This window comes from Meriones unguiculatus, chromosome 9 (genome assembly GCF_030254825.1).
Source record: "Meriones unguiculatus strain TT.TT164.6M chromosome 9, Bangor_MerUng_6.1, whole genome shotgun sequence".
Lineage (NCBI taxonomy): Eukaryota > Metazoa > Chordata > Mammalia > Rodentia > Muridae > Meriones > Meriones unguiculatus.
Genome location: NC_083357.1, coordinates 50445793 through 50471550, shown reverse-complemented (window position 1 = coordinate 50471550; position 25758 = coordinate 50445793). Strand labels below are relative to the sequence as shown.

The 25758-nt window shown below is 37.5% G+C and overlaps 1 protein-coding gene across 1 annotated transcript in view; it reads left to right on the top strand.

The window, feature by feature from the left end:
• The window catches only part of Rnf17 (ring finger protein 17), a 141367-nt gene that overhangs the window by 3975 nt on the left and 111634 nt on the right, over positions 1–25758 (top strand). Inside the window, exons 3-5 of the mRNA XM_060391145.1 lie at positions 13781–13872; positions 17623–17734; positions 19376–19447. Of these exons, the coding sequence (XP_060247128.1) occupies positions 13781–13872; positions 17623–17734; positions 19376–19447 (276 nt within the window). The remainder of the gene's footprint in view (positions 1–13780; positions 13873–17622; positions 17735–19375; positions 19448–25758) is intronic.

Below are 25758 nucleotides of genomic sequence, written 5' to 3'. Positions count from 1 at the left end.
TTGAAGACAGAGAGTCCCCCATCCTCCATGAGTATGGTGGTAGATTGTGGCAGAGTCAGTCTTGTGATGGAGAAAATATACATGAAGAAAAAGAGAAGGCAGCTGGGACCATCTCTGCCCTTGCCTCCTTGTTTTTTTTTAAATGTTTAACAGTACCCTTTTGCTTTTTTGAGGGGGGAGGGAGCAAGTGATACGTATCTTATTCTTAGGCTTTTGAATACATAGCATTTAGAGCATTTACAAATAATGGCTTTGATTTTAGGATTGTGATAAATCTACTTGGAAATATTTTGACTTGTTTTATTATTACTTTGGGAGGGATATGACCTGTCCTGTTGTTTCCTCTGCACCCACATCCCCAATACCACAATCATTCACATTGTTGAGATTTACTAGATTGTCCCTATTTAAGAGTTTTTCAGAAAGCCTTCCTGAAATTGGTAGCCTTTCCTTTTGTATTGATACCTAAGACTTATTTAGAATAATGTATAGAGAGAATGGAACATTCTACTCTAAATTAGTGAACAAGCTGAATTTAAGAAATGTGGTTTATTGCTTTGGAATGTTACTGGTGCTCTAAAAATTGAGATCTTGGTACTTGTATTCATACATGATTTATAGTTCCAATTTTACATGGAAGTCAAGTGCTGTTTACTTCAAATTTAAGCCAATTTCATTCACAATTAACAGGTAATATTTTGTTTTTCTGGATTTAGGTGAATATGAACTTATGTTTTCTAATTGGGTTTTTCCCTAATATCCATGTCTGCTTTTGGTTAGTAATAGTTGGTTATTAATAATAATCACTCTGATTTTGTACAGAGAAGTGATAGATTTTGTACTGAGATAGGCTCATACAGATAGCACTCTAGAAATTGTACCATTTTCTTCACCTTTAGACTACTTTCAAAATATATTAGTTCAAAGAGAAAAGAAATCATACAAGTAAAGAGATAATTAGTATATATTGTTTAAATGCCATGTGTTTAGAAATGTTACCATATAAAATTTTCTAACGGAGCTGGTTGTGGTGACACACATACATGTTTAATCCCAGCAGTCTGGGGGCAGAGGCTGGCCTCTTGTGAGTTTAAGGCCAGCATAATCTATAATGAGTACAGAATATCCAGGTTATATAGTGAAACCCTCTCTCAAAAAAGAAAGTAAACTAGAAGAAATTTTATATAATATATTATCTTGGGCAGAAAAGCCTTGGTAGATATAGCACTGGAATGAGAACCATAGAAGAAATGTGTGTTAGAGTTGACTTGTTTGTAATCAAGAGGTGGGGAAAAAAGTAAGTAGATCAGTGATATTGGAGAAGAAGGAAGAGGCCAGGAGGAGGGAAGATGGTAAGAGTAATGAGGTGTGTATCTGAGTGAGTATGATCAAAGTACATAATATTCATATATGAAAATGTAACAGTAAAACCATTGTTTTGCATAATTAGTATACACTACTAATAAAAGTGACCTTTTTCATTTATGAGCAACAAAAGTAACATAAATAAAATTTAAGTGATATGGCTCAGCCACTAAGAGCATTTGTTCTTCAGAAGACCCAGGTTCAATTCTAGCACTCAGATTTTGTCTCACAACCATCTGTAGCTCCAGTTTCAGGGGATCCAACTTCCGCCTCTTGCTTCTATAGATACCAGGCACAAACATGCTACAAAAACATACCTGCAGGCAAAACAAGCATATATATGCATTTACTTAATAATACATATTATTAAATATATGCATTTTAAGTTAGGAATCTTTGTACAGTGTTAACTGAACTCTTGTATCATTATATTTAACATTTCCTCCTACTTTTTAAGAGAATAGTCCTCTATAAAGTCTGCTTCTGGGTACAATGACCTCTTACTAGGAAGTGATATGCTTATAGATGATTAACTAGATATGTAATTTCATAAGTAACCAGAAATTAAAGATTTTTAGTTTTCAGTTTTGAGAATATGGGTAAAATATCTTTCAGTCCAGTGTGGTTTGTTAAAAGTAACATTTTTCTTCTATAACTAAGTGAATAATATACAAGTAACACATTTGACGTAGAGCCTGGGAGGAAGGACTGGAGAGATGGCCTAGCAAGTATTGGCGCACCCTGTTCTTACAGAGGTCAGCTCCCAGCACTCATGTTGGACAGCACAGTCAGCTATAACTTCAATTCCAGGGAGACCCAGTGCCCAGTCCTTCAAAAGTAGTTGCACTCGCAGGCACAGATGCATAAATACACATCATTTTAAAAATCAAAAATAAATTTTGAGTTAAAAATTAGAACATACTCTTCCATACCAAATATTTGTCCTCCTTAGGATTGACAATTAGTAGCATCTAGCAGTCTGCCTTATCTCTTAGCACATTGACTCATTCTTGTGAAAGTCCACAATAATGAATATTGAACAAAGCAATTTTAACTAATCCAAAGTGTGTAAATTTCTCAAACCCATTTTCCTCTTCAAAAATCCTGTCAGCAAGTTTGTAATTGCTAGCTCCAAAAGAAATTCACATTTTTGGATTGCCATGTTCATTTTAATGTTTGGCAGTTTGATGTGGGGGAGGGTATCTCCTTGTTAAATTGCAGTTTGCTACCAATGAAACCTGATACCCCTGAAATGGAGAAGTTTTCATGTGTCATGCCTGTGACTTACAGTTGTTCTCTTTTGAGGGTCCTTAACAGAGCCTTCACGTGTCTTCTTTGGAAGTATCTTTTCTCCTAACTTGAAGGCTACTTTATGCAAAAGAGTTAATTAACACTTACTTGTCTTATGTAAATATGTCTCCTCTAACTCTAATCTTGACTTTTATTCTATTTTGCTGTTCAAAAATGCCTTCTTCATAGCTAATGGGATTTTTAAAAAGCAGACTTTCCTACATCTCAGTCATAAATATATGTACATTTTAGTACTTGTGTTATAAAGAATATATATTTAGGAATAGAGAGGTGCATTGGCAAGAAAAAGTACTTGTGGCTCAAGCCGTATAACCTCCATTTAGAACCCACAGTGGAAGAAGAGAACCAACTCCCCAAAGTTGTTTTCTGACATCTGTGAACAGCACATGTATACCTACACTCTCATACAGGTACAAGAATAGAATGTTTAACTTTTCTTTTTAAAAAGTAACATATCTTATAGGTCTATATAAGTGAGTATATACCATGTTTGTCTTTCTCCTTCTGGGATATTTCACTCAGAATGATCTTTTCTAGATCTCACCATTTGCCTGCAAATTTCATGATTTCCTCCTTTTTGATTGCTGAGTAGTATTCCATTGTGTAAAAATACCACAATTTCTGTACCCATTCCTCCATTGATGGACATCTGGGTTGTTTCCAGGTTCTGGCTATTACAAATAAGGCTGCTATAAACATGGTTGAGCAAGTATCCCTTTTGTGTACTTGAGCGAACTTTGGGTATATACCTAGCAGTGGTATAGCTGGGTCTTGAGGAAGCACTATTCCTAATTGTCTTAGAAAGCACCAGATGACTGGCTCATTGGCCTCCCCACCCCCGAAGGGAGGAGCAGTCCTGTTAGGCCACAGAGGAGGGCTTTGCAGCCAGTCCTGAAGATACCTGATAAAACAGGATCAGATGAATGGGGAGGGGGTCCCCCCCATCAGTGGACTTGGAAAGGGACACGGTGGAGATGAGGGAGGGAGGGAGGGAGGAACTGGGAGGGAATGAGAGATCGGGACACGGCTGGGATACAGAGTTAATAAAATGTAACTGATAAGAAAAAAAATAAAATTAAAAAAAAAAAAAGAAACCACAGGAAAAAAATAAAAATAAAAAATAAAAAGTAACATGCAGGCATGACTGGCCAGAGTCTCCAGAGAATAATCTGGAAACACTGGAAACAGCTATCAGAAAGCATTCTAAATAACTAGAGGAAAGGCCATGGCCAAGATAGCAGCAGCAATAGCAGGAGAAGCAAAGGATAGCTACCCTGTCCTTTGGAGATAGACACTTGATACTGCCAACCAAAAGAAGCAAGATACCATCTCAAAAACACCTCTGCTACAGTAGCACTCCAGTAGCCTAAGAACCTTAGTTGAAATATACTCTCAGAAAACTGTCATGAGACTGTTTGCTGAAAACTGACAGAAAATACTGGAAAACTGCAGGAAAATATTGAATCAGATTTATATTACATTCAGCAAGCTGAAAAATTGGTGGAACCAAAATATATACCAGAACTTTGACTCACACCAATGTAGTGTGCTAGACATTGGTAAGACCTATGCAAAGGTAGGGCTGCATTTACAACCAGAGCCTGAGAAGTGTTTGGTAGTGCCCCAGATCTGAGACCCTCCTCATGAAGCATCAACACAGAGTAGAACAGTGTCAGTGATCTAGTGTCCAAAGGAAGACATAGCCGAGGAAGCTCCTTTTGACAAGACAGCATTCCTGGAACTGGAGAAAAAGAACCAGTGACTGTCTAGATGAAGGAAAGCCAAAAAATCAGGCCAGTCAGTTTTCACATCTTACCTCTCCACCCAGCATGTTCTTTTCCTATATCTGTTCTGTATTTGTTTGATATCCAGTGTCATTTTAGCATTTAGCTTGACCCCACTCTATTCTTGTTCGACATTGCTTCCCCCCAATACACACTCCTCTTTCCTTGCTCTTTACTTTTTCCTCTTCCAAATAACATCTGCCCTGGCATGCAGGTTCTATACATCAGGATCCTGACAGATGGTGCTATTCTTTTTTCTTTTCTGATAGTGTATCTTTACGTCTTCCTCTTTAGTCTACCTTTAGGCAAATTCCTCCATTCCTCTTCCACATTTTAAACCCCCTACAGTCCCTCCTTCTATGTATATTCATCTTCCTCTAGTTTCTGTCATCTTACTACTAATCACTAGTCTTAATGTCTTTTATCCTAAGCATAGTTACTAATATGTTAGTACCCGCAGGGTTTGCTGTCCCTTTCCTCCAAAGTGATTAGTGCGTAAGGGGTGATGGTTTCATGGTTGACTGTTAATTTGATGTTATCTAGTGGTACTAAGTTTACCACTGGATAATGACTGTTGCTGCAGACAATATTCTACTCACGGAGGCCATGAGGGAACACTAGAGATAGGGTCTGGTGCACTGGGCCATCCCTACAACAGACTAGTCCTTTCTGAACACTGCTAACACTCACTGGAAGCAGAAAGGTAGCCTAAACATGTTCAACCAACAATTTAACCCTTTTTTCTGATATAAAGAGGTTTGTTTAAGGGCAGAGTGGGAAAGAAACAGAGACATAAAGACAGTGAGAAAGCATAGAAGAAGAGAAAGGAGGTATGGTGGAGTACCCCCAGAAAGAAAGTCGGAGAGAGATAACAATCTGACTCTTAATGTGCAAGTCCCACTGCAAAAACACAAGTAACATGAAAAACCAAGATACCAGCTCTCCTCCAAAATCTGCCAGTCTCAGAGGAATGCCCTTCAATGAGGGTAATTTGGGCGAAATTCCAGACAATTCAGAGAATGAAAGTGTGTTTGTGAAATTAAAGAGAACATTATAAACTTCTGAGTGAATCCCACAACCCAAAGATAGTTGAGTAAATCAGGAAGTCAGTACAAGATAAGAAAGTAGAATTCATAGTAAAAGTGGCCATCTTACCAAAAGCAATCTACAGATTCAATGCAATTCCCATCAAATTACCAACACAATTCTCTACAGACCTGGAAAGAAAAATTCTCAACTTCATATGGAACAACAAGAAACCCAGAATTGCTAAAACAATCCTCTACAATAAAAGATCTTCTGGAGGTATCTCCATTCCTGATCTTAAGCTGTACTATAGAGCAACAGTTATAAAAACTGCATGGTACCGGCATAGAAACAGAATGGTGGATCAATGGAACCGAACAGAGGACCCAGAATTAAACCCACACACTTATGGACACCTGATCTTCGACAAAGATGCCAAAACCATACAATGGAGAAAAGATAGCATCTTCAACAAATGGTGCTGGTCCAACTGGATGTCTACATGTAGAAAAATGCAAATAGATCCATACTTATCACCCTGCACAAAACTGAAGTCCAAGTGGATCAAAGACCTCAACATAAAACCAGACACATTAAATTGGTTAGAGAAAAAAGTGGGGAATACCCTTGAACTCATTGGCACAGGAGACAACTTCTTGAGCAGAACACCAACAGCACAGGCTCTAAGAGCAACAATCAATAAATGGGACCTCATGAAACTGAAAAGCTTCTGTAAAGCAAAGGATACCATCATCAAAACAAAACAACTGCCTACAGATTGGGAAAGAATCTTCACCAACCCTTTATCTCACAGAGGACTAATATCCAGTATATATAAAGAACTAAAGAAGCTGAAAAACAGCAAACCAAGTAATCCAATTAAAAAATGGGGAACAGAGCTAAAGAGAGAACTCTCTGTAGAGGAATATCAAATGGCAAAGAAACACTTAAAGAAATGCTCAACCTCATTAGCCATTAGAGAAATGCAAATCAAAACGACCCTGAGATTTCACCTTACACCCATCAGAATGGCCAAGATGTAAAACTCAAGTGACAATACATGCTGGAGAGGTTGTGGAGAAAGGGGAACCCTCCTCCACTGCTGGTCGGAATGTAAACTTGTACAACCACTTTGGAAATCAATCTGGCGCTTTCTCAGACAACTAGGAATAGTGCGTCCTCAAGATTCAGCCATACCACTCCTAGGCATATATCCAAAAGAGGCTCAAGTACACAATAAGGACATTTGCTCAACCATGTTTGTAGCAGCTTTATTTGTAATAGCCAGAAGCTGGAAACAGCCCAGATGCCCCTCAACTGAAGAATGGATGCAGAAATTGTGGTACATCTACACAATGGAATATTACTCAGCAATGAAAAATAAGGAAATCATGAAATTTGCAGGTAAATGGTGGGACATGGAAAGGATTATCCTGAGTGAGCTGTCCCAGAAGCAGAAAGACACACACGGTATATACTCACTCATATAGACATATAACAGGATAAACCTACTACAATCTGTACATCTAAAGAAACTAATCAAGAGAGAGGACCCTGACTGAAATGCTCAATCCCTATCCTGAAAGGCAAAGAGGATGGACATCAGAAGAATAAGAAAACAGGAAACAACCTAGGAACCTGCCACAGAGGGCCTCTGAAAGCCTCTGCCCTGCAGACTATCAAAGCAGACACTGAGACTTATGGCCAACTGTTGGGCAGAGTGCATGGAATCTTATGTAAGAAGTGGGAAATAGTAAGATCTGGAGAGGACAGGAACTCCACAAGGAGAGCAACAGAACCAGAAAATTTGAACACAGGGTTCTTCCCAGACACTCATACTCCAACCAAGGACCATGCATGGAGATTACTCCTGCACAGATGTAGCCCATGGCAGTTTAGTGTCCAAGTGGGTTCCATAGTAATGGGAAGAGGGACTGCCTCTGACATAAACTGATGGGCTTGCTCTTTGATCACCTCTCCCTGAGGGGGGAGCAGCCTTACCAGGCCACAGAAGATGACAATGCAGCCACTCCTGATGTGATCTGATAGACTAAGATCAGAAGGAAGGAGAAGAGGACCTCCCCTATCAGTGGACTTGGGGAGGGGCATTCGTGAAGAAGGGGGTGGGAGGGTGAGATCGGGAGGGGAGGAGGGAGGGGCTTATGGGGGGATACAAAGTGAATAAAGTGTAATTAATAAAATAAATAAGTAAATAAAAATAAACTTCCTTTATTCTAAAAAAAAGAAAGTAGAATTCAAAAAGGAGATAGTTTGAAGGAAAACGCATCTTCAAAGATGCTGGAAATGAAAAATTAAATGTAAAAAAAAAAAACAAAAAACAGTTAAAATCCTTTGTAATAGAGTGGCCCGCAAGGAGGGCAGAACGTGAGGGCTTGAAGGCAATATAGGAGAATTGTTACATTCTGTTGAGGACTGATTTTTTTTTTTTTTAAGTGTGGATGAAAAAAAAATTCAGTGTCTTTGGGACACCATGAAAAGACTGAGTCTACAGATAATGAGTAAATATGGAGAAGAATTCTATGATAAAGTCATAGAGGATATTTCAGTACAGTTACAGCAGATAATCCCGTGTTAGGGTTTTCTAGACCAGAAATTCTCAACCTCTGGGTCACAACACCTTTGGCACACCTCTATCTTCCAAAATATTTACATTACAGTTCATCATAGTAGCAGAGTTACAGTTATGAAGTAGCAATGAAGATAATCTTATGGTTGGAGTCACTACACATGAGGAACCGTATTAAAGGGTCGCAGCATTAGGAAGGTGGAGAACTACTGGGCTAGAAGAATAGAACTTACAGAATTTATAGAACAGGTTGTATGTGTGTGTGTGTATGTGTGTTATAGAGAGGGAAGATTTATTAGAATGGTTTATAGGCTGTGACCCAGCTAATTCAACAACAGCTGTGTAAGGTCCAAGAATCCAGTAGTCGTTCAGTCCATGAGATTGGCTGTCTTAGCTGGTCTTCGGTATACACCAAATCCTGAAGAAATAGACTCTGATGCCAGTGAAGAAATGTGAGGTCAAGCAGACAAGCTTCTTGCTTCTATTTTCTTCCATAGGCTGCTAGTAGAAGGTATGGCCCAAATAAAAGGTGTATTTTCCCATCGGAAAAGATCTGGTAAAATTGTTTTTTTTCCTGCCTCAAATAGAAGTGGATCTTCCCACTTCAAATGATTTAATTAAGAAAAAAAAATCTCTGATAGGTGTATCCAGCAATTAAGGTTGCCAGATGTAGTTAAGTTGACAGCCGAGCATAACCATCATATTTCCCAAATTAAGAGAGGGACTCATCCAAGTACAAGTGGCATAGAACATGAAATAGCACAAGAACATCCCCAGTATCGTACATACTTAGCACTCTAAATATAACAGAACGAGGAATGTGCTTTGAAAGCTGCAAGATAGAGACACCAAGCCACTCATCAAATAGCAGCTAGTTTGTCCAGCAAAAAAGCTTTAAAAGCCAAAAGGACATGGAAAAATATACTTCAAGTCTAAAAGACTACAACTTCTAGCCAAGACTACTGTGCCTAGAAAAATTATGTCATAATTGGTAGAGAAAGAGAAACATTCATGATAAAAGCATGCTACATGAATGTATGACCTTGAGCCAGCTCCACAGAGGGTGCTAGAAGTAATTCTTGAGATTGATGGGAATGATCAACACATCAAAAGTGATAAACACACAGTAAAAAGAGCAGATGCTAGGACAGCTGATTTTTAAAAACCTAAACTGTTCAGATAGACTTACATTACACTTTTTAGTAAAACTCTATACTTTAATGCTCTCAGTCCTTATCAAATAACACAGATTAGCAGATTTGACTTTAAAACAAGGTGTGAAAGGGATGGAGAGATGACTCAGAGGTTAAGAACACTGGCTGCTCTTTCAGAGGACCCAGGTTCAAGTCCCAGTACCCACATGGCAGATCACAACCAGAGCTAGTGCCAGTTGCAAACCCCCTTCTGGCTTCTTCACACACCAGGTATACATGTGTTATACAGACACACAGGCAGGCAAAACACCAGTACACAGAAAAATAAAATAAATCTTAAAAAAAAAACTTTATCCATTTTCTTCCTCCAAGATACACATCAAAGATAACACTGTTTTATGGTAAAAAGATGAAAAATAGTAATCCAAGCAAATGAAACTAGGAAACAAACAGACATCTCTAACATCTAGCAAAATAGACTCCAAACTGAAACTAGTCAGAACAGATAAAGTAACTTCCTACTGATTAAAGGAACAACCAGAAGATACAAAAATTCCAGATACAGGTGCACCAAAGTTCATAAGTATTAGATACAGAGTCACACATTAGCCCCATCCCAGTAACAGCTAATGGGTGACTCCTGCAAGAGATTATTCTGATGAAAACTAAACCTAAGAGTGTTAGGTGACATTATAGACTCAACAGATTCCATATAAACACTGCAAATTAGACATTCTCCTAAGTGTCCCATGGAAATTTCTGTAAAATGGGTTGAACATCAGGACAGAGCAGGTCTCACCTAATAGAAGAAAACTTAAATACTCTCTTGTAGTCCATCTGACCACAATAGAATAAATGTAGAAAGAAAAAGGTTTGTTAAAAGGTTGATTGGTCACTATAACTGACCAATTTCTATAACTGAAATAGAATTATATTTTAATATAATTAAATTATAATAAATTATATTATAGAATTAATTATTAGAATTATATTTTAATATAATAAAATTATAATAAAAATGAAGACACAACACACAGATCTGGTGGGATACAACGAAAGCAGGCTTCATTGTGGAAATCATTGTGGAGGTTTCTCAAAAAAATTAAAAAAAAAGAATTTTCGTATGACTCAGGTATTCTGTCCTTGGGCCAATATCCTACCACATAGATGCTTGCCTGTCCATGTTTATTGCTGCTCAGTTTATTTTGTCACCCTAGATGTTCATTAATAGAAAAATAGATAATAAAAACATGATAGATACATACAATGGAGTTTTATTAAGCCATAAGGAAAAATGAAGTTAGGAAATTTTCAGGAAAATGGATAAACCTGAAAATTAAATGAGATAACTCAGGTAAAAAAAGACAAACACGTATTCCCTTTAATGCCACTCCTAGCTTCTAACTTTCATATATGTGATCTATGTGGAAGTGGGGACATGTTGATCCCAGGGACACTAGAAAAGAGCATATGAGAGAGGGATTCTTTCAGAAGGGAAGGTAAAACATATGTGATTCAAAAGTGGAAAGGTGAATACTGGGAGTGAGAAGGTTTAAAGGAGTAGAGGAGAGGACTGGGTAACGGTAGGGTCAGACAAAACTAAAGGTATATGAAAAGGCCATAAGAAAACCTGCGAGTTGATAAGCTGATCAAAAATAAGTGTTTTAGCAGAAGGATCCTTTGTAGATCAATAAAACTGTCTCCCAAAGCCATAAATTATTTTTTAAAACTTTAGGGCCATACTGGTGACTGCAGAGACTCATAGCTGATCAAGTCTCTATGAATTGTTGGTGCAAGAAGCCCCCCAACAGTATAGGCAACTGCCACCACCTTTGGTTACCCACCAGAAGTAAGTGATTAAAAACAAAATTATTGCTGAAGACATCAAATGCTTTGGTCACAGGCCTAGAGAAATCAAGCTGCCACTGGACTGGAAGCTTCCTCCCTGCTGATCATGTCATGAGTTGCCATGAAGACTTGCTAGGGCAGAATTGTTATCAGTAGCATTACTCAGCTCTAGACCTTGAGTTCAGTGCTATCGGGCAGGCAAGATGAACCCACTGGTTTAATAGTGACCAGTCCATTATGGGTAATCAGTGGCTTTCTGATTAGTGGTGTCTGCTGTACAAGAGGAAATTCATACCTGGTACTGTAAACCTTATCAAAAAGCCATCACTGGAGGTCATAGTGGAGAGTCTACTGCTGTTGATTTGCTAAATAGACATGATGTGTCCATCAGTGTGCCTTCTGAACAGCTATGGTTTTTGCCCATAGATCAATGCAGCTGTCAGCTTTGGTCAGAGAAGGTTATTTTTTCAGTGGTCAGTGATGACTCATAACTGTTCAAAATACTGATAATAAATGACTGTTGAGTACCCTGCCACAAATGGACCCTCTCCAAGGCTTAGGGAACAGTGCAGAGGATTGGACAAAAAGATGTAAGCCAAAAAAAAAAAGAGTAAGAACACAGAGAAACACTTAAAGAGATGCTCAGCATCCTTAGCCATCAGAGAGATGCAAATCAAAACGACCCTGAGATTCCACCTTACACCTGTCAGAATGGCAAAGGTTAAAAACTCAAGTGACAACACATGCTGGAGAGGTTGTGGAGAAAGGGGAATCCTCCTCCATTGCTGGTGGGAATGTAAACTGGTACAACCACTTTGGAAATCAATCTGGCGCTTTCTTAGGCAATTAGGAATAGCGCTTCCTCAAGACCCAGCTATACCGCTCCTAGTCATATATCCAAAAGTTGCTCAAGTACACAACAAGGACATTCGCTCAACCATGTTTGTGGCAGCTTTATTTGTAATAGCCAGAACCTGGAAACAACCCAGATGTCCATCAGTGGAGGAATGGATACAGAAATTGTATTTTTACACAATGGAATAGTACTCAGCAATCAAAAACGAGAAAATCATGAAATTTGCAGGCAAATGGTGGGATCTAGAAAAGATCATTCTGAGTGAGGTATCTCAGAAGGAGAAAGATACACATGGTATATACTCACTTATATAGACCTATAAGATATGATAAACATAAAACATAATGAAATCTGTACACGTAAAGAAGATAAACAAGAAAGAAGACCCAGGGTAAGATGATCAATCCTCACTTAGAAAGACAAATAGGATGGGCATTGGATGTAGGAGAAAACAAGTAACAGGACAGGAGCCTACCACAGAGGGCCTCTGAAAGACTACCTAGCAGTGTATCAAAGCAGATACTAAGACTCATAACCAAACCTTCGGCAGAGTGCAGGGAATCATGTGAAAGAAAGGGGAGTTAATATGACCTGGAGAGGATAGGAGCTCCACAAGGACCAAATGTATCTGGGCACAGGGGTCTTATATGACACTATTTATCCAACCAAGGACCATGTATGGATATAACCTAGAACCTCTGCTTGGATGTAGCCTGTGGTAGCTCAGTAACCAAGTGGGTTTCCATAGTAAGGGGAACAGGGCTATTTCTGACATGAACTCATTGGCAGGCTATTTGGCCTCCCCACCCGTCAAGGGAGGAGCATTCCTACTAGGCCACAGAAGAGGACTTTGCAGCCAGTCCTGAAGATACCTGATAAAACAGGGTCAGATGAAAGGGGAGGAGGTCCTCCCCAATCAGTGGACTTGGAAAAGGGCAGGGAGGAGATGAGGGAGGGAGGGTAGGATCGGGAGGGAATAAGGGAGCAGGATACAGCTGAGATACAGAGTTAATAAAATGTAACTAATAATAAAAAATTTTTAAATCTTATTTTCTAAATTTTCCTATGATAAAAAAAAAAAGAGCACAGGTTCCCACCGCTAACCAAGAAGCTATGTGTGGTTGATACCTGCTGGCAAAGGAAAAATCAGTTTCCTCGAGTGAAATTGTACTGAGTCTCTTAACCATACTCTGTACACAAAGGAGCTCAGTGATGTTTTTGTAGACTGTTTGCCTCATTTTGCTTTGTGTTGGTGTGTGTGTGTGTGTGTCTTTGTTTTACTGGTCTTTTGCTTGTTTTTTTTTTTAATTTCTATTTTTTAGGATTAAAAAGAAAAAGTCTTCCTAAGTTGCTCAGGTTGGCATTGAAATTAATATCCCTTTTAGCCTCTCAAGCATCTGGAAATACGGTCCTCTACTACCAGGCCTGGATTTTACATTTGGTGGATTTTTGATATTAACTTTATCTTCAGAAAACTGGCACAATTCTCCACTTATTCAATTCTTGTTTTATAAAATGTTTTTAGAGTTTATACTATATAGTATTTTATAGTTTTGAACAGAATAAATATATCACTGAGTGTATAATAGCAAATTTTAAAATTGTTACAGTTACTTCCTTTAGAATTGTAACACAAGGTTGTTTTTGTTAATTTAATGTTCTGTTTAATTAATAGCCATTATTGACTAAGGTAGAAACCACAAGTACAGTTTTCCCTTGACTTAAAGGGAATTTCAGAATCTTTATTGTTACCAGTTTTGTTTATGAATAGCACAGGAAAAGTTTGAGTTCTGCATCAGTGGAATTTATTGAATGACTTTGAGTTTGTTTAATCTTGTTTTGTCTTAAGGTTCATACAGCTGTCAGTATGAATCAAGGTCACTGCCCAGTAGATGGAATTATTAAGGAAGATTCTTCTTTGGAAGCATTGCAACCTAAAATGTATGTTCTTCTGTGTACTTACTTTAGCACTTAAAGCTCACTGTTTTTATAAACAAATTTAAATTATTGGTAAAATGTTATTGTTAAATGTGTTCCTAGCCTGTTGTTTATAGAATGCTACTTAAGTTCATTAATTTTTCTTGACTGATTGTGGAATGCAGGATCTAGCTCCAAAAGAAGCAGCACTTGCTTATCCTTATTTGAAAAAAAAAAAAGGAGGAGTGCAAGAAAACCTTCAAACAGGAAGCTGAGACTCCAGAATTAGCTAAAGTTATTACAGCTGAATGATAGTAATTTATTAAAAACAATACTTTTTGTTGATTTTTAAGAATGGCATGAATACGTTTATGAAGGTAAAAGATAAAATAAGAGGTAATAGCAATTTTTTATTTCTCTTATTTTACCATCCTTCTATGAGACTTGGCCATATGAATTAATAAATACTGTCTTTGAATTAGAGATTTTAGTACAATATATTAATTATATATAATAATTTTTATTATACTTTCAACATGTATATGTTTTATCATACTCCCTTTATCCTTGATAGACATTTTTAAGCATAACTGAGCTAGATACAACTATTATGGTATTCTTTTAATGGCCTTAATCATTTATCTTTTCAAAATCAAAAATCTCCTGCTAGTCTATAAGCCTATTGAAAAGCACAGACCCATCTTGTTCCTCTCTATACCCCAAGAGTAATACACAAAGCAAACGTAATATTTGTTACATAAAAAGCCATATTTTTTTCTTATATTTTCTGAACTCATATGTTAGTCACAACTAAATGTTGTCTTTAAAGCTGGATTTAGCATGAATTTCGGTGGGAAAAAAAGAATAAAAACAAGCCTTCCAATTTTTTAAATGATAAAGAATTTTCTTAATAGCAACTTAGCAAGGAAAGGGTTTATTTCACTCACACTTCCATATGACAGTTTATCCTCAAAAGCCGTGAGGGCAGAAACCTGGAGGCAGGAGCTGATGCAGAGGCCATGGAGGGGTGCTGCCTACTGGCTTGCTCCTCATGGCATGCTCAGACTGCTTTTTTTTTTTTTTTTTGAGATGCTGAAAACACAATTTTATTTAAGTATATATGCTAATCTGCACACTAAAATTTATGCATACTTGTTTACATCATGATTCAAACACAACAAAGTTTAGGATTTTCTATCAATTTCAAAGTGAGCCATCAGTAATTAGATGAATATGCTTATATTATAAACAATGATTATATGAAATGATTATATGTAGAAGGGAAAAGCTGCTCCAAAGCAATAAAATCTCAGTCATATTTTACATAATAAATGACAATATAAATTGGTTGTAGAAATAAGAGCAAACTTGTTTATTATTAGACTGCTTGCATCTAATATTTTTGAGATGCCAAGAAAAATAAAAGTCATAAGAGCTTCAACACATTTTAACTCATTTTGGCTTGTGAGTAATGCCTTTTACACCTAAGACTCTGTGTTTTGAAAATAATTTCCATATTTTTTTCTGTTTTTTTATAGAAACCAGGACCATCAGCCCAGGGGTGGCACCACCCATAATGGGCTGGGCCCTCCCCAAAAAGTATTAATTAAGAAATGCGCTATAGGATTGCCTACAGCCTAATCTTATAGAGGCATTTTTCTCAGTCGAGGCTCCTTCCTTTCTGATGATTCTGGCTTGTGTCAAGCTGACATAAGACTAGCCAGCATCTTTGGGTGGATGACACCTAAATGAACATCTGTACAAAGTCCCAATTTATTTCTAATATCAGAGATCAGACCTCTACTCTTGCCTGATGCGTCTAAAACAAAAAGGGGGAACTGTAGAGAGCTGCGGAATGCTATGCCTTAAAGATGGAGCTGGTTTCCGCTTTCCACCTTCCCGATGGTGAGTGCTCTCTGTCATGAACAATTCCACATTTGGCTAAGGCTGAGGATCTGGCTTGCTTCCATGTATGTGGACCTATCTGCATTGCCCCCGTGGCACGCCTGGGTTGGCTACCCAGAGGCTATTTAAGCTGTGGGCTGGCTTTCCCCGGGGTCCGAGGATTGTTCAATGTTCCTGAATAAACTGCATTGAAAAAAAAAAAAAAAAAAAAGACTAGCCAGCACATAGTCATTCTAGGAATAAAAATATAGGGGTTTTCAAGGAGCTGTCTCATTTTCGAACTAATTTTATAAGTAATACCAAGTAAATTATCCAGATTTCTAGTATTGCTACTCATTTACCTCCTACAGACTCTTACTTTCTCAGTATCTTCTATGTGTATAACTGTCTTCCATTGCTACTACCCCATTTAATTCTTGTTTTCTTTTCTCTATCTCATTTCACTTTATACTCTTCTTGTTCTCTAGTTCTTCATGGCCTCTCCAGTTAAAATTCTTAAAATCCCAAATTTATTAACTTGGGTTACTGGATTTTCACATTCCTGTCATAGTTTTTCTTTTCAAACTTAAAGGAATGATTCTATGTGTATCTTTGGGTAGAAAACCTCTCACCTAGTTTGGCATCTAGTTTTTGACAGACAAAATACTTCTCTCAACTCCTCTAAATAAAATTTGCCAGTTCTTTTTTTGTATGAGCTCTGTGCAAATGATGAGTACAAAACTTTAGGAATCATTGTTACCCAGTGGCTATATATCTTGTCCCCATGAAGTAGCCATTTTTATCAAATTTGGCATTGCCAACTTTGGACATCTGCAAAAGTCAAAGAGATAATTTATTGGGTGGTATAGATTTGAAGAGGGCTTTACTCCCGCCAGAAGAGGAGGCACTTCTTCCTCCGTTCTAGCCAGTCACTGCTGTGTTAAGACCATTAAGTGCTTTCAGATCTTTTGCTAATCTCCAAAGATCTTTAGTTCCTTTTGAAATTATCTGACTTAAAACATCATGCAAGTTAGTGAAATCATACTCTTGTCTATATATGTGTAATGTTTAGTAAAAGTTTAAAAATTTGTTCTAAATGACCAGTTTTTAATTAAACACGCTACATAAATTTATATTAGATACTCTTCACTCTTAAATGTAAATGCAATTTGGTTTAAACAGTTTTTATATAGCTTGTTTTGTATGGTGATTTGGGTTTTCTGAGATAGGGTCTCATGTTACCCAAACTTACCAGGGTACTTTTAATAGCTGACATTTCTGCAGAAAGTACTCCTTATAGTGTTTCTCCATAGCTTTTGCTTCTGGTTCCTTCTTGAGCACTTGTCCTGACTTCCCTCAGTGATGGGCTGTGACCTGTACACTGAGATAAGCACTTTCCTTCCCTAAGTTGCTTTTTGTTTACCACAGCCACAGATCTACAATACATAGTCACAGCAGACTTGTATGTATGGTCCAACTTTTATTTCTTTAAAACTTTAGTCTCAAAGGACTCTTTTAAAAAACAGTATTTCAATAAAATCTTTAAAACCTTTGTCCAAAAAGTACTTTTTATGTGTATGCACGAGTTATTTTAATAGATGAGTTTAAAAGATCTCAGTCATTACTAGTACTTCTGACCCAAAATACCAAGTAAAGGTGACTAAGAAATTAGAACATGGTGTAAGCTATTAGGAATTTGCTTAAGGTAAATTTACCTTAAAATTAAATTATGTGGAAGCATTTTTTTATTCATGGATTCTCCATATTGATAATTGAGAATATATTCTTAGATGTCATCATCTAAATTATTTTTGGTAGAGAACAAAAATGAGAAGGCTATGGAGACTATATTCATGCTTGTATTTCAAATCACATGCTTGACTTTTTCAGGGTAAAGAACTGCTCTTCGGACCTTAAAAAGACAGTGGACCAGCTAATTGTTGATTTAGAACACTCATCCTCCATACACAGAAAAGTTTCAAGCCCATCAGCTGTGATGTCGGTATGAAAAAACATTGGTCATGAAGTAATGTGAAACGGCACATTTGGCTTTATGCTAGGTAGCTAAACTTTCCTCTCAGGATTCCTACAGTTACGGATTCTCTCAGAAGTTTAAGAGTAACAGACAAACCACTCTCCTTACTTCAGTCTTTTGCTTTGCTCTCTGCTAGACCAGTTTTAACCTGTGTTTACTACAGACCTGTTTGTAAATCTCTTCTTACTCAGGCATACTTTGACTCAATTTTGAAGTTCTTGATATTTACCTGATATAGCCTCCCTTCTGTGAACATAGTTACTTAATCCAAATTCCCTGAAACGTGGATGTAACTTGTCTATACATGTACAGTTAAAATTTTCTAAATTCTGAATAGAGCTTTCCAGTTATTTTAATAACAACCGGGAGGCCTAACTGCATTTGTTACTGATGATATTGTTTGTATTGAAGATTGAATTTTACCGACTACTATTCTGAATAATGTTAATGATAAACATTTACTTAATTTGAGCTTAGAAATAGAATTGACTCTAAAATCCAAGTGAAATACAGTCTTTTTGTAAGAAAAAAAAATTATTAGTGGTCTGCAAGAGGGCACTAAAGTCTGAATCTTACTCTTTCTCTTTTGTTTTAACTCTGATTTAAAAACAAAAACAAGCCAAAAAAAAAAAAAAAAGGAAAATAGGACATCATGTTGCCCAAGCTAAACTTGAGTTCACTACATAGCTCAAGGTAATCTGATCCTCCTGCCTGTATCTCCCAAGTGCTGTGATTATAAATATGTATTACCATATCTGACTGTCAAGTTAAACTCTTTTTAAATATATTTATTCATTTATGTATATGAGCGCTTTGTCTTCATGTCATCATGCATATCAGAAGAGGGCAACAGATCCTATTATAGATGGTTGTGAGCCAGCATGTGGTTGCTGGGAATTGAACTCAGGACCTCTGGAAGAGCAGCTTGTGCTCTTAGCCACTGAGCCATCTCTCCAGCTCCAAGTTAAATGCTTAACAGAGCCGTATTTGGAATCATTTTCTTAAAATCTGTTGTGCTTATGCTTTTCTGTGATACATTTTTTAGGATAATTTTAAGTTGAAAAAATGGATTCAAAGTACAATTTTACTGTTAAACAACATCTTTATGGTGGCTTTGGTGGTGCATGTTTGTACTACCAACCCTTGGAAGGCTGAGGCAGATGGCTAACACATCATTAGGTATAGTGGTATATGGTGGGCAGGAGGATTATTACAAGCTTGAGGAGAGCCTAGTCTACATAAATGAGTTCAGGCCAGCCAGAAATACACAGTAAGAGTCTTTCTCACAGAGTGTATGTGGAAAAAACCTAGAATGCTGTAGCGAAATGTTAATGGTTTCTACTGACCAAGGATATAGCTCAGTGGTAGAATGCTTACCTAGCATGCCTGAGGTCCTAGTTTTCTATCCTCAATATGGGAATAAAATTGCTAATTGTTTTTATTTCTAGATAGGCAGGATTAGAAGTATGTTGTTGTTTGCTTTTACATTTTTGTGGTAGATCTTCATTGCATTTGTAACCAAAATGATAGCTAAAGTTTCTATAATTATAATGTATCTAAATATGTATTTTGTGGTTTATATTTATATATGGTTACCTCTCTTCTTAGGAGACAGAAGAAATTGATGAAGCACTGAAGATAGCAGGCAGTAATTTTGAACAATTAAGTATTGCTATAAAAGTAAGCATTTTAAATAAATTCTACCAGGAGGTAAAGCATGGCTTCTTTATGAAAAAAAAAATTAACAAACTGTATTATAATAAGCTTGCAAATGAAAACATCATTCACCAGATCTAAAGTCAGTATATCTCACTGAACTTCTATGCAGTTAATTCATGTTAGCTTTTATACTTTAACTATTAGATATGTTTTTATATATTTACCACTAAAAATTCATAGCCAAGTTAGAACTGAAACAACAGTTAGCTTCATAACCTCTTCCATATCTCATGTCCACTACCTGAGTTCAGTTTGTCTTCATCTCTTAATATTTATCATTTCTTGTTCTTTTTCCTACATGTTATTCTGTACATGCATACATGGGTTTATTACATACATACATATTATTGGCTATGTTCTGCATATAATTAAGAACATGTGGATATTTTTTCTGAGATTGTGTGACTTCACTTAATGTTATTAATATTATTAATATTAAGTCCATTCATTTTTCTCTTTTGGATGTGTGAAATGAGTGTGTGGCAGTGTGGAGGAGTGAACAAAGCATGTGATGCATGTGAAACAAGCACTCTACCACTGACTTACAGCGTCAGCCAAAATGATCTCTACAAATGTGTACTTTTGGATGTATTTCTCTGAGGTTAGGTTTAGCACTCAATTTTTAAACACGTTAATATAATAAGAGAGAAATAGGCAAAAGAATTGAAGATTACCCCTCCTCTCTGACCTGCCAGGATTGTGTTGTAGCATTGTTATTCTAAGAAGCTTAATAAAATCAGAGGTCTTGAGGAATTAAGATATGTACTTTCTGTAAACTAAATTTTAATATTCATAGATATCAATTGCAGGTAGCCTTTGATTAGGAGTAGGAATCTGTGTTCACTTCCTGTCAGTGTTGGGACATCATTTGTCTTGATCCCATGTGGGTCTTTTCTGTGTTGTCACAGTCTCAGAGTTCATGTGTACTACATTAGTCTTTGTTGCATCTAGAAGACCTTGTTTCATTGGAGCCATCCATTGAAAGTCATCCATTACCTCCCTCTTAAATGCTTTTTGCCTCCTCTTCCACACAGACAACTGAGTATTAGACGGGGAGGTTGTTGAAGACATCCCATTTAGAACTGAGTGTGCCAAAGTGTCTCATTCTCTACATGTTGTTCAATTGTAGATCTCTGTATTACTTTCGGGGCTTCTGCAAGTAGAAGCTTCTTTGATGAGGCCTGGGTGAGGCACTGATCTATGGGTATAGCAGTATGTCATTACAAGTCATTTTATTGCTGTGTTCATTTAGCAGAATAAGTAGTATATTTTCTTCTAAGTCCCGTGACCTAATTTGTCCAAGGCTTTTTTCCCACTTAAGCAGTGTTTGCTATGGGTCCCATCCTGTAAAGTGGGCCTTAATCCAATCAAAAGCAATTGGCCACTCCCATAACGTCCATGCCACTGTAACACCAGTATGTCTTGCGTGCAGGTCACTGTTGTAGGTCACAGCGTTTGTAGCTGGTTAATATAGGCAATCACCTTTCTCCTTTAGTTGCATACAGAGTACCTTCTAGTACCATGAACGCTAGTCAGTTGGGGTGAAGTTTCTAATTAGGCACCAGCTGAGCTTTTCAGTGTTTTGTGGTGTAAATAAGCACTGTCTTCAGCAAATAGGCCTTACTGTCATATTGTAGAGAACAACTACTAGCCTTGGCATTAGCCTGTGATGTTTAGGGGTTTCCATGGAACCCCTTTGACCAATGACTAACAAAGTATAACCCATTTCTGGCAGTGGAGGTTTTACTTGGTTGCATAAGATGTTTAGTTGGGGCATTGTCTTCCCCTATTTGTTGACTCCACTTACAGTCTTTCATACATGTATATATTTTAGGAAAGTTTTGCTGTAATAGGTCTCCATATAGTTTTATAATGGCCTTTCTTGTTGTCTTTTCCTGTACTCCATCCTTTACCCTTCTCTTCTACCCCTCCCTATTTAATTCTCCTGGTTTCCCCATTCTTCTATTTCCACAACCTTGGGAGGTACTTTCCTTCACACTAGCACCTTATTAGCTACGTTGCTAGTTCCTAATCTCTGTGGCTATTTGCATTAGTACAGATGTTGAAAGCTTAAAAGCTAATGTCCACATATAAGAGAAAACATACAGTAATATTTGTCTTTTGGGGTATCTTTTTCAGATTAATTTTTATCCTTTAATAATAAGCACTGAGGTGCATTTGGGGGATTCTAAATGACAGAAATTAGAAAAAGGTCACTGACTTGACCTTTGTGCTCTTCCTAACCCAGAGCTCAACATCAAAGAATTGATATCTGTACAGCTTTGATCATTCTGTTGATAAAACTAATTTTTCTTTTTTTAGAGTCTTATTAAGTTATATTTTATTAATTATAATTTATTCACTTTGTATCTCAGCTGTAGCCCCCTACCTCATCCTCTCCCAATCCCACTGTCCCTCCCTCTCCTCCCATACCTCTCCCTCAGTCCAATGATAGGAGAGGTCCTCCTCCCCTTCCATCTGACCCTAGCCTATCAGATCTCATCAGGACTGGCTGCATTGTCTTCCTTTGTGGCCTGGTAAGGCTGCTCCCCCCTCAAGGAGGAGGTGATGAAAGAGCAGGCCACTGAGTACATGACAGAGACAGCTCCTGTTCCCCTTGCAAGGTACTCACTTGGACACTGAGCTGCCATGGGCTACATCTGTGCAGGTTATCCCCATGTATGGTCCTTGGTTGGAGTATCAATCTCAGAAAAGACCCCAGTGCCCAGATTTTTTTTGGTTCTGTTGCTCTTCTTTTGGAACTCCTGTTCCCTCCAGCTCTTTCATCTTCCCCTTCTTTCAGAAGGTTCCCTGCATTCTGCCTAAAGTTCGGCTATGAGCTTCAGCATTTGCCCTGATACCATGCTGGGAAGAGACTTTCAGAGTCCCTCTGTGGTAGGTTCCTGTCCTGTTCTCTGTTTTCTCCCTCTTCCAATAGATCTGGCACTTTCTCAGAAAATTAGGAATAGTGCTACCTCAAGATCCAGCTGTACTACTCCTAGGCATATATCCAAAATACACTCAAATATACAACAAGGACATTTGCTCAACCATGTTTGTAGCAGCTTTATTTGTAATTGCCAGAATCTAGAAACAACCCAGATGTTCCTCAACTGAGGAATGGATACAGAAATTGTGGCATATTTATACGATGGAATACTATTCAACAATTAAAAACAAGAAAATCATGAAATTTGCAGGTAAATGGTGGGAACTAGAAAAGATCATTCTGGATGAGGTATCTCAGAAGCAGAAAGACACACATGATATATACTCACTTATAAACAGATATTAGACATATATTATAGGATAAACATACTAAAATCTGTATACCTAAAGAAGCTAAGCAAGAAGGAGGATCCTGGGTAAGATAATCAATCCTCATTCAGAAAGGCAAATGGGATAGATGTCTTTTGGGGTCTTAATTACCTCACTCAATTTTTTTAAAATCTTATCTATTTACCTACAAATTTCGATTTTTTTTCTCTTTTTTCATTCTACCACAGACTTCCCGGGAGCCTACCCTGTCCAGAGATGCACCCCCCCACAATTTCTATTCTCTCTCCCAACCCTCCCCCAACTTTCCCCACACCTGATCTTTTTTGCTTTTTCCTCTCCTTCTCCTTTCTCACCCAGTTCATTCCCTACATGTACTTCAGATGTATATTTTATTTTCCCTTCTAAGGGATATTTAAGCACCCTCCCTTGGGCCTTCCTTGTAACTTAGCTTCTTTGGGTCTGTGGATTGTAGGAAGGCTATGCTGTACTTTATGGCTAATATCTACGTATAAGTGAGTACATACCATGCATGTTTTTCTGGGTCTGTGTTACCTCACTCAGGATGATCTTTTCTAGTTCCATCCATTTGTCTGCAAATTGCATGATATCCTTGTTTTTATTGGCTGAGTAGTATTCTGTTGTGTAAATGTACCACATTTTCTTTATCTATGCTTTGGTTGAGGGGCATCTAGGTTGTTTCCAGGTTCTGGCTATTATGAATAAAATTGCTCTGAACATAGTTGAGCAAGTGTCCTTGTATTATATGGTGGAGTATCTTTTGGGTATATGCCCAGGAGCTGGGATTTGAGCTAGAAGTATTCCCAATTTTCTGAGAAACCTCCAGATTGATTTCCACAGTGGCTATATAAGTTTACACTCTCACCAGCAATGGAGGCATATTCCCTTGTTCCACATCCTCACCAGCATGTGTTGTCACTTGAGGTTTTTTTTTTTTTTTTTTTTTTTTTTTTTTTTTTTTTACCTTAACCATTCTAATGGGTATAGGATAGAATCTCAGAGTCATTTTGATTTGCATTCTTTGATGACTAAGGATGTTGAACGTTTCTTTAAGTGCTTCTCTGCCATTAGAGATTTCTCTATTGAGAATTCTCTAATTGTACCCCATTTTTAAATTTTGGTTTTTGGCTTGTTGGTGTTTAATTTCTTGAGTTCTTTGTATATTTTGGATAATAATTTGATATATGGGTGGTGAAAATCTTTTCCCAGTCTGCAGGCTGCTGTTTTGTCCTATTGATGGTATCCTGTGCCTTTTCAGTTTCATGAGGTCCCACTTATTTAATTGGTGGCCACACTGCCTGAGCTGTTGATATTCTGTTGAGGAAGTTGTCTCCTGTACCAATGCATAAGGCTATTCTTCACTTTCTCTTTTATTAAATTTAGTCTATCTGATTTTATATTGAGGTTTTTTGATCCACTTAGACTTGAGTTTTGTGCAAGGTGATAAATATGGATCTAACTTCATTCTTCTACATGCAGATATCCAATTAGACCAGCACTATTTGTTGAAGATGCTCCCCCCCCCCCGCCCCATCGTACGGTTTTGGCTTCTTTGTCAAAAATCAAGTGTCCATAGGTGTATGGGTTTATTTGTGGTCTTCGATTAGATTCCATTGATCATCCTCTCTGTTTTTATGCTAATACTATGTGATATTTATTACTATTGCTCTGTAGTATAGCTTGAAATCATAGATGGTGATGCCTCTCGAAGTTTTATTCAGCAGGATTTATTCAGGAGCTGTCCTGGGTCTTTTATTTTTTCATACGAAGTTGAGAATTGCTCTTTCAAGGTCTGTAAAGAATTGTGTTAAAAATTTGATGGGGTGGATTTAGCTCAGTGGTAAGGTCCTGGGTTCAGTCCTCAGCTCTGAAAAAAGACAAAATAACAAATATTTGATGGGAATTGCATTGAATCTGTAGATTGCTTTTGGTGGATAGCCATTTTTACTATGTTAATCCTACCGATCCATGAGATTGAGGACATCTTTCCATCTTCTGATGTCTTTTTCCATTTCCTTCTTAAGAGACTTGAAGTTCTTGTCATACAGGTAACTTTCATTTGCTTGGTTAGAGTTACACCAAAAATATTTTTATATTACTTCTGGCTATTGTGAAGGATGTTGTTTCCCTAATTTCTTTCTCAGCCCATTTATCGTTTATATAAAGTAGGGCTGTTGATTTTTTTTTTTTTTTTTGTAGTTAACCTTGTATCCAGCCACTTTGCTGAATGTGCTTATCAGCTGTAGGAATTCTCTGGTAGAATTTTGGGGGTCACTTATGTGTACTATTATATCATCTGCAAATAGTGATACTTTGACTTTTTTTTCCTTTCCATTTTGTATCCTATTGATTGCCTTTAGTTGTCTTATTGCTCTAGCTAGAACTTCAAGTACTATATTGAATACAGAGATAGTGGGCATCCTTGTCTTGTCTCTGATTTTAGTGGAATTGCTTTAAGTTTCTCACCAATTAGTTTAATGTTGGCTATTGGCTTGCTGTATATTGCCTATATTTTGTTTAGTTATGCACCTTGTATTCTTTTTTTTTCGTATTTTATTTTATTTTTATTCATTTTTTTTTATCAGTTACATTTTATTAACTCTGTATCCCAGCCATGTCCCGATCCCTCATTCCCTCCCAGTCCCTCCCTCCCTCCCTCCCTCATCTCCACCGTGCCCCTTTCCAAGTCCACTGATGGGGGGGACCTCCTCCCCATTCATCTGATCCTGTTTTATCAGGTATCTTCAGGACTGGCTGCAAAGCCCTCCTCTGTGGCCTCACAGGACTGCTCCTCCCTTCGGGGGTGGGGAGACCAAAGAGCCAGTCATTGAGTTCCTGTTAGAAATAGTCCTTGTTCCCCTCACTTTGGGAAACCAATTGGTTACTGAGCTACCACAGGCTACATCTGAGTGGAGGTTCTAGGTTATATCCATACATGGTCCTTGGTTGAATGTCAGTCTCAGAAAAGACCCTGT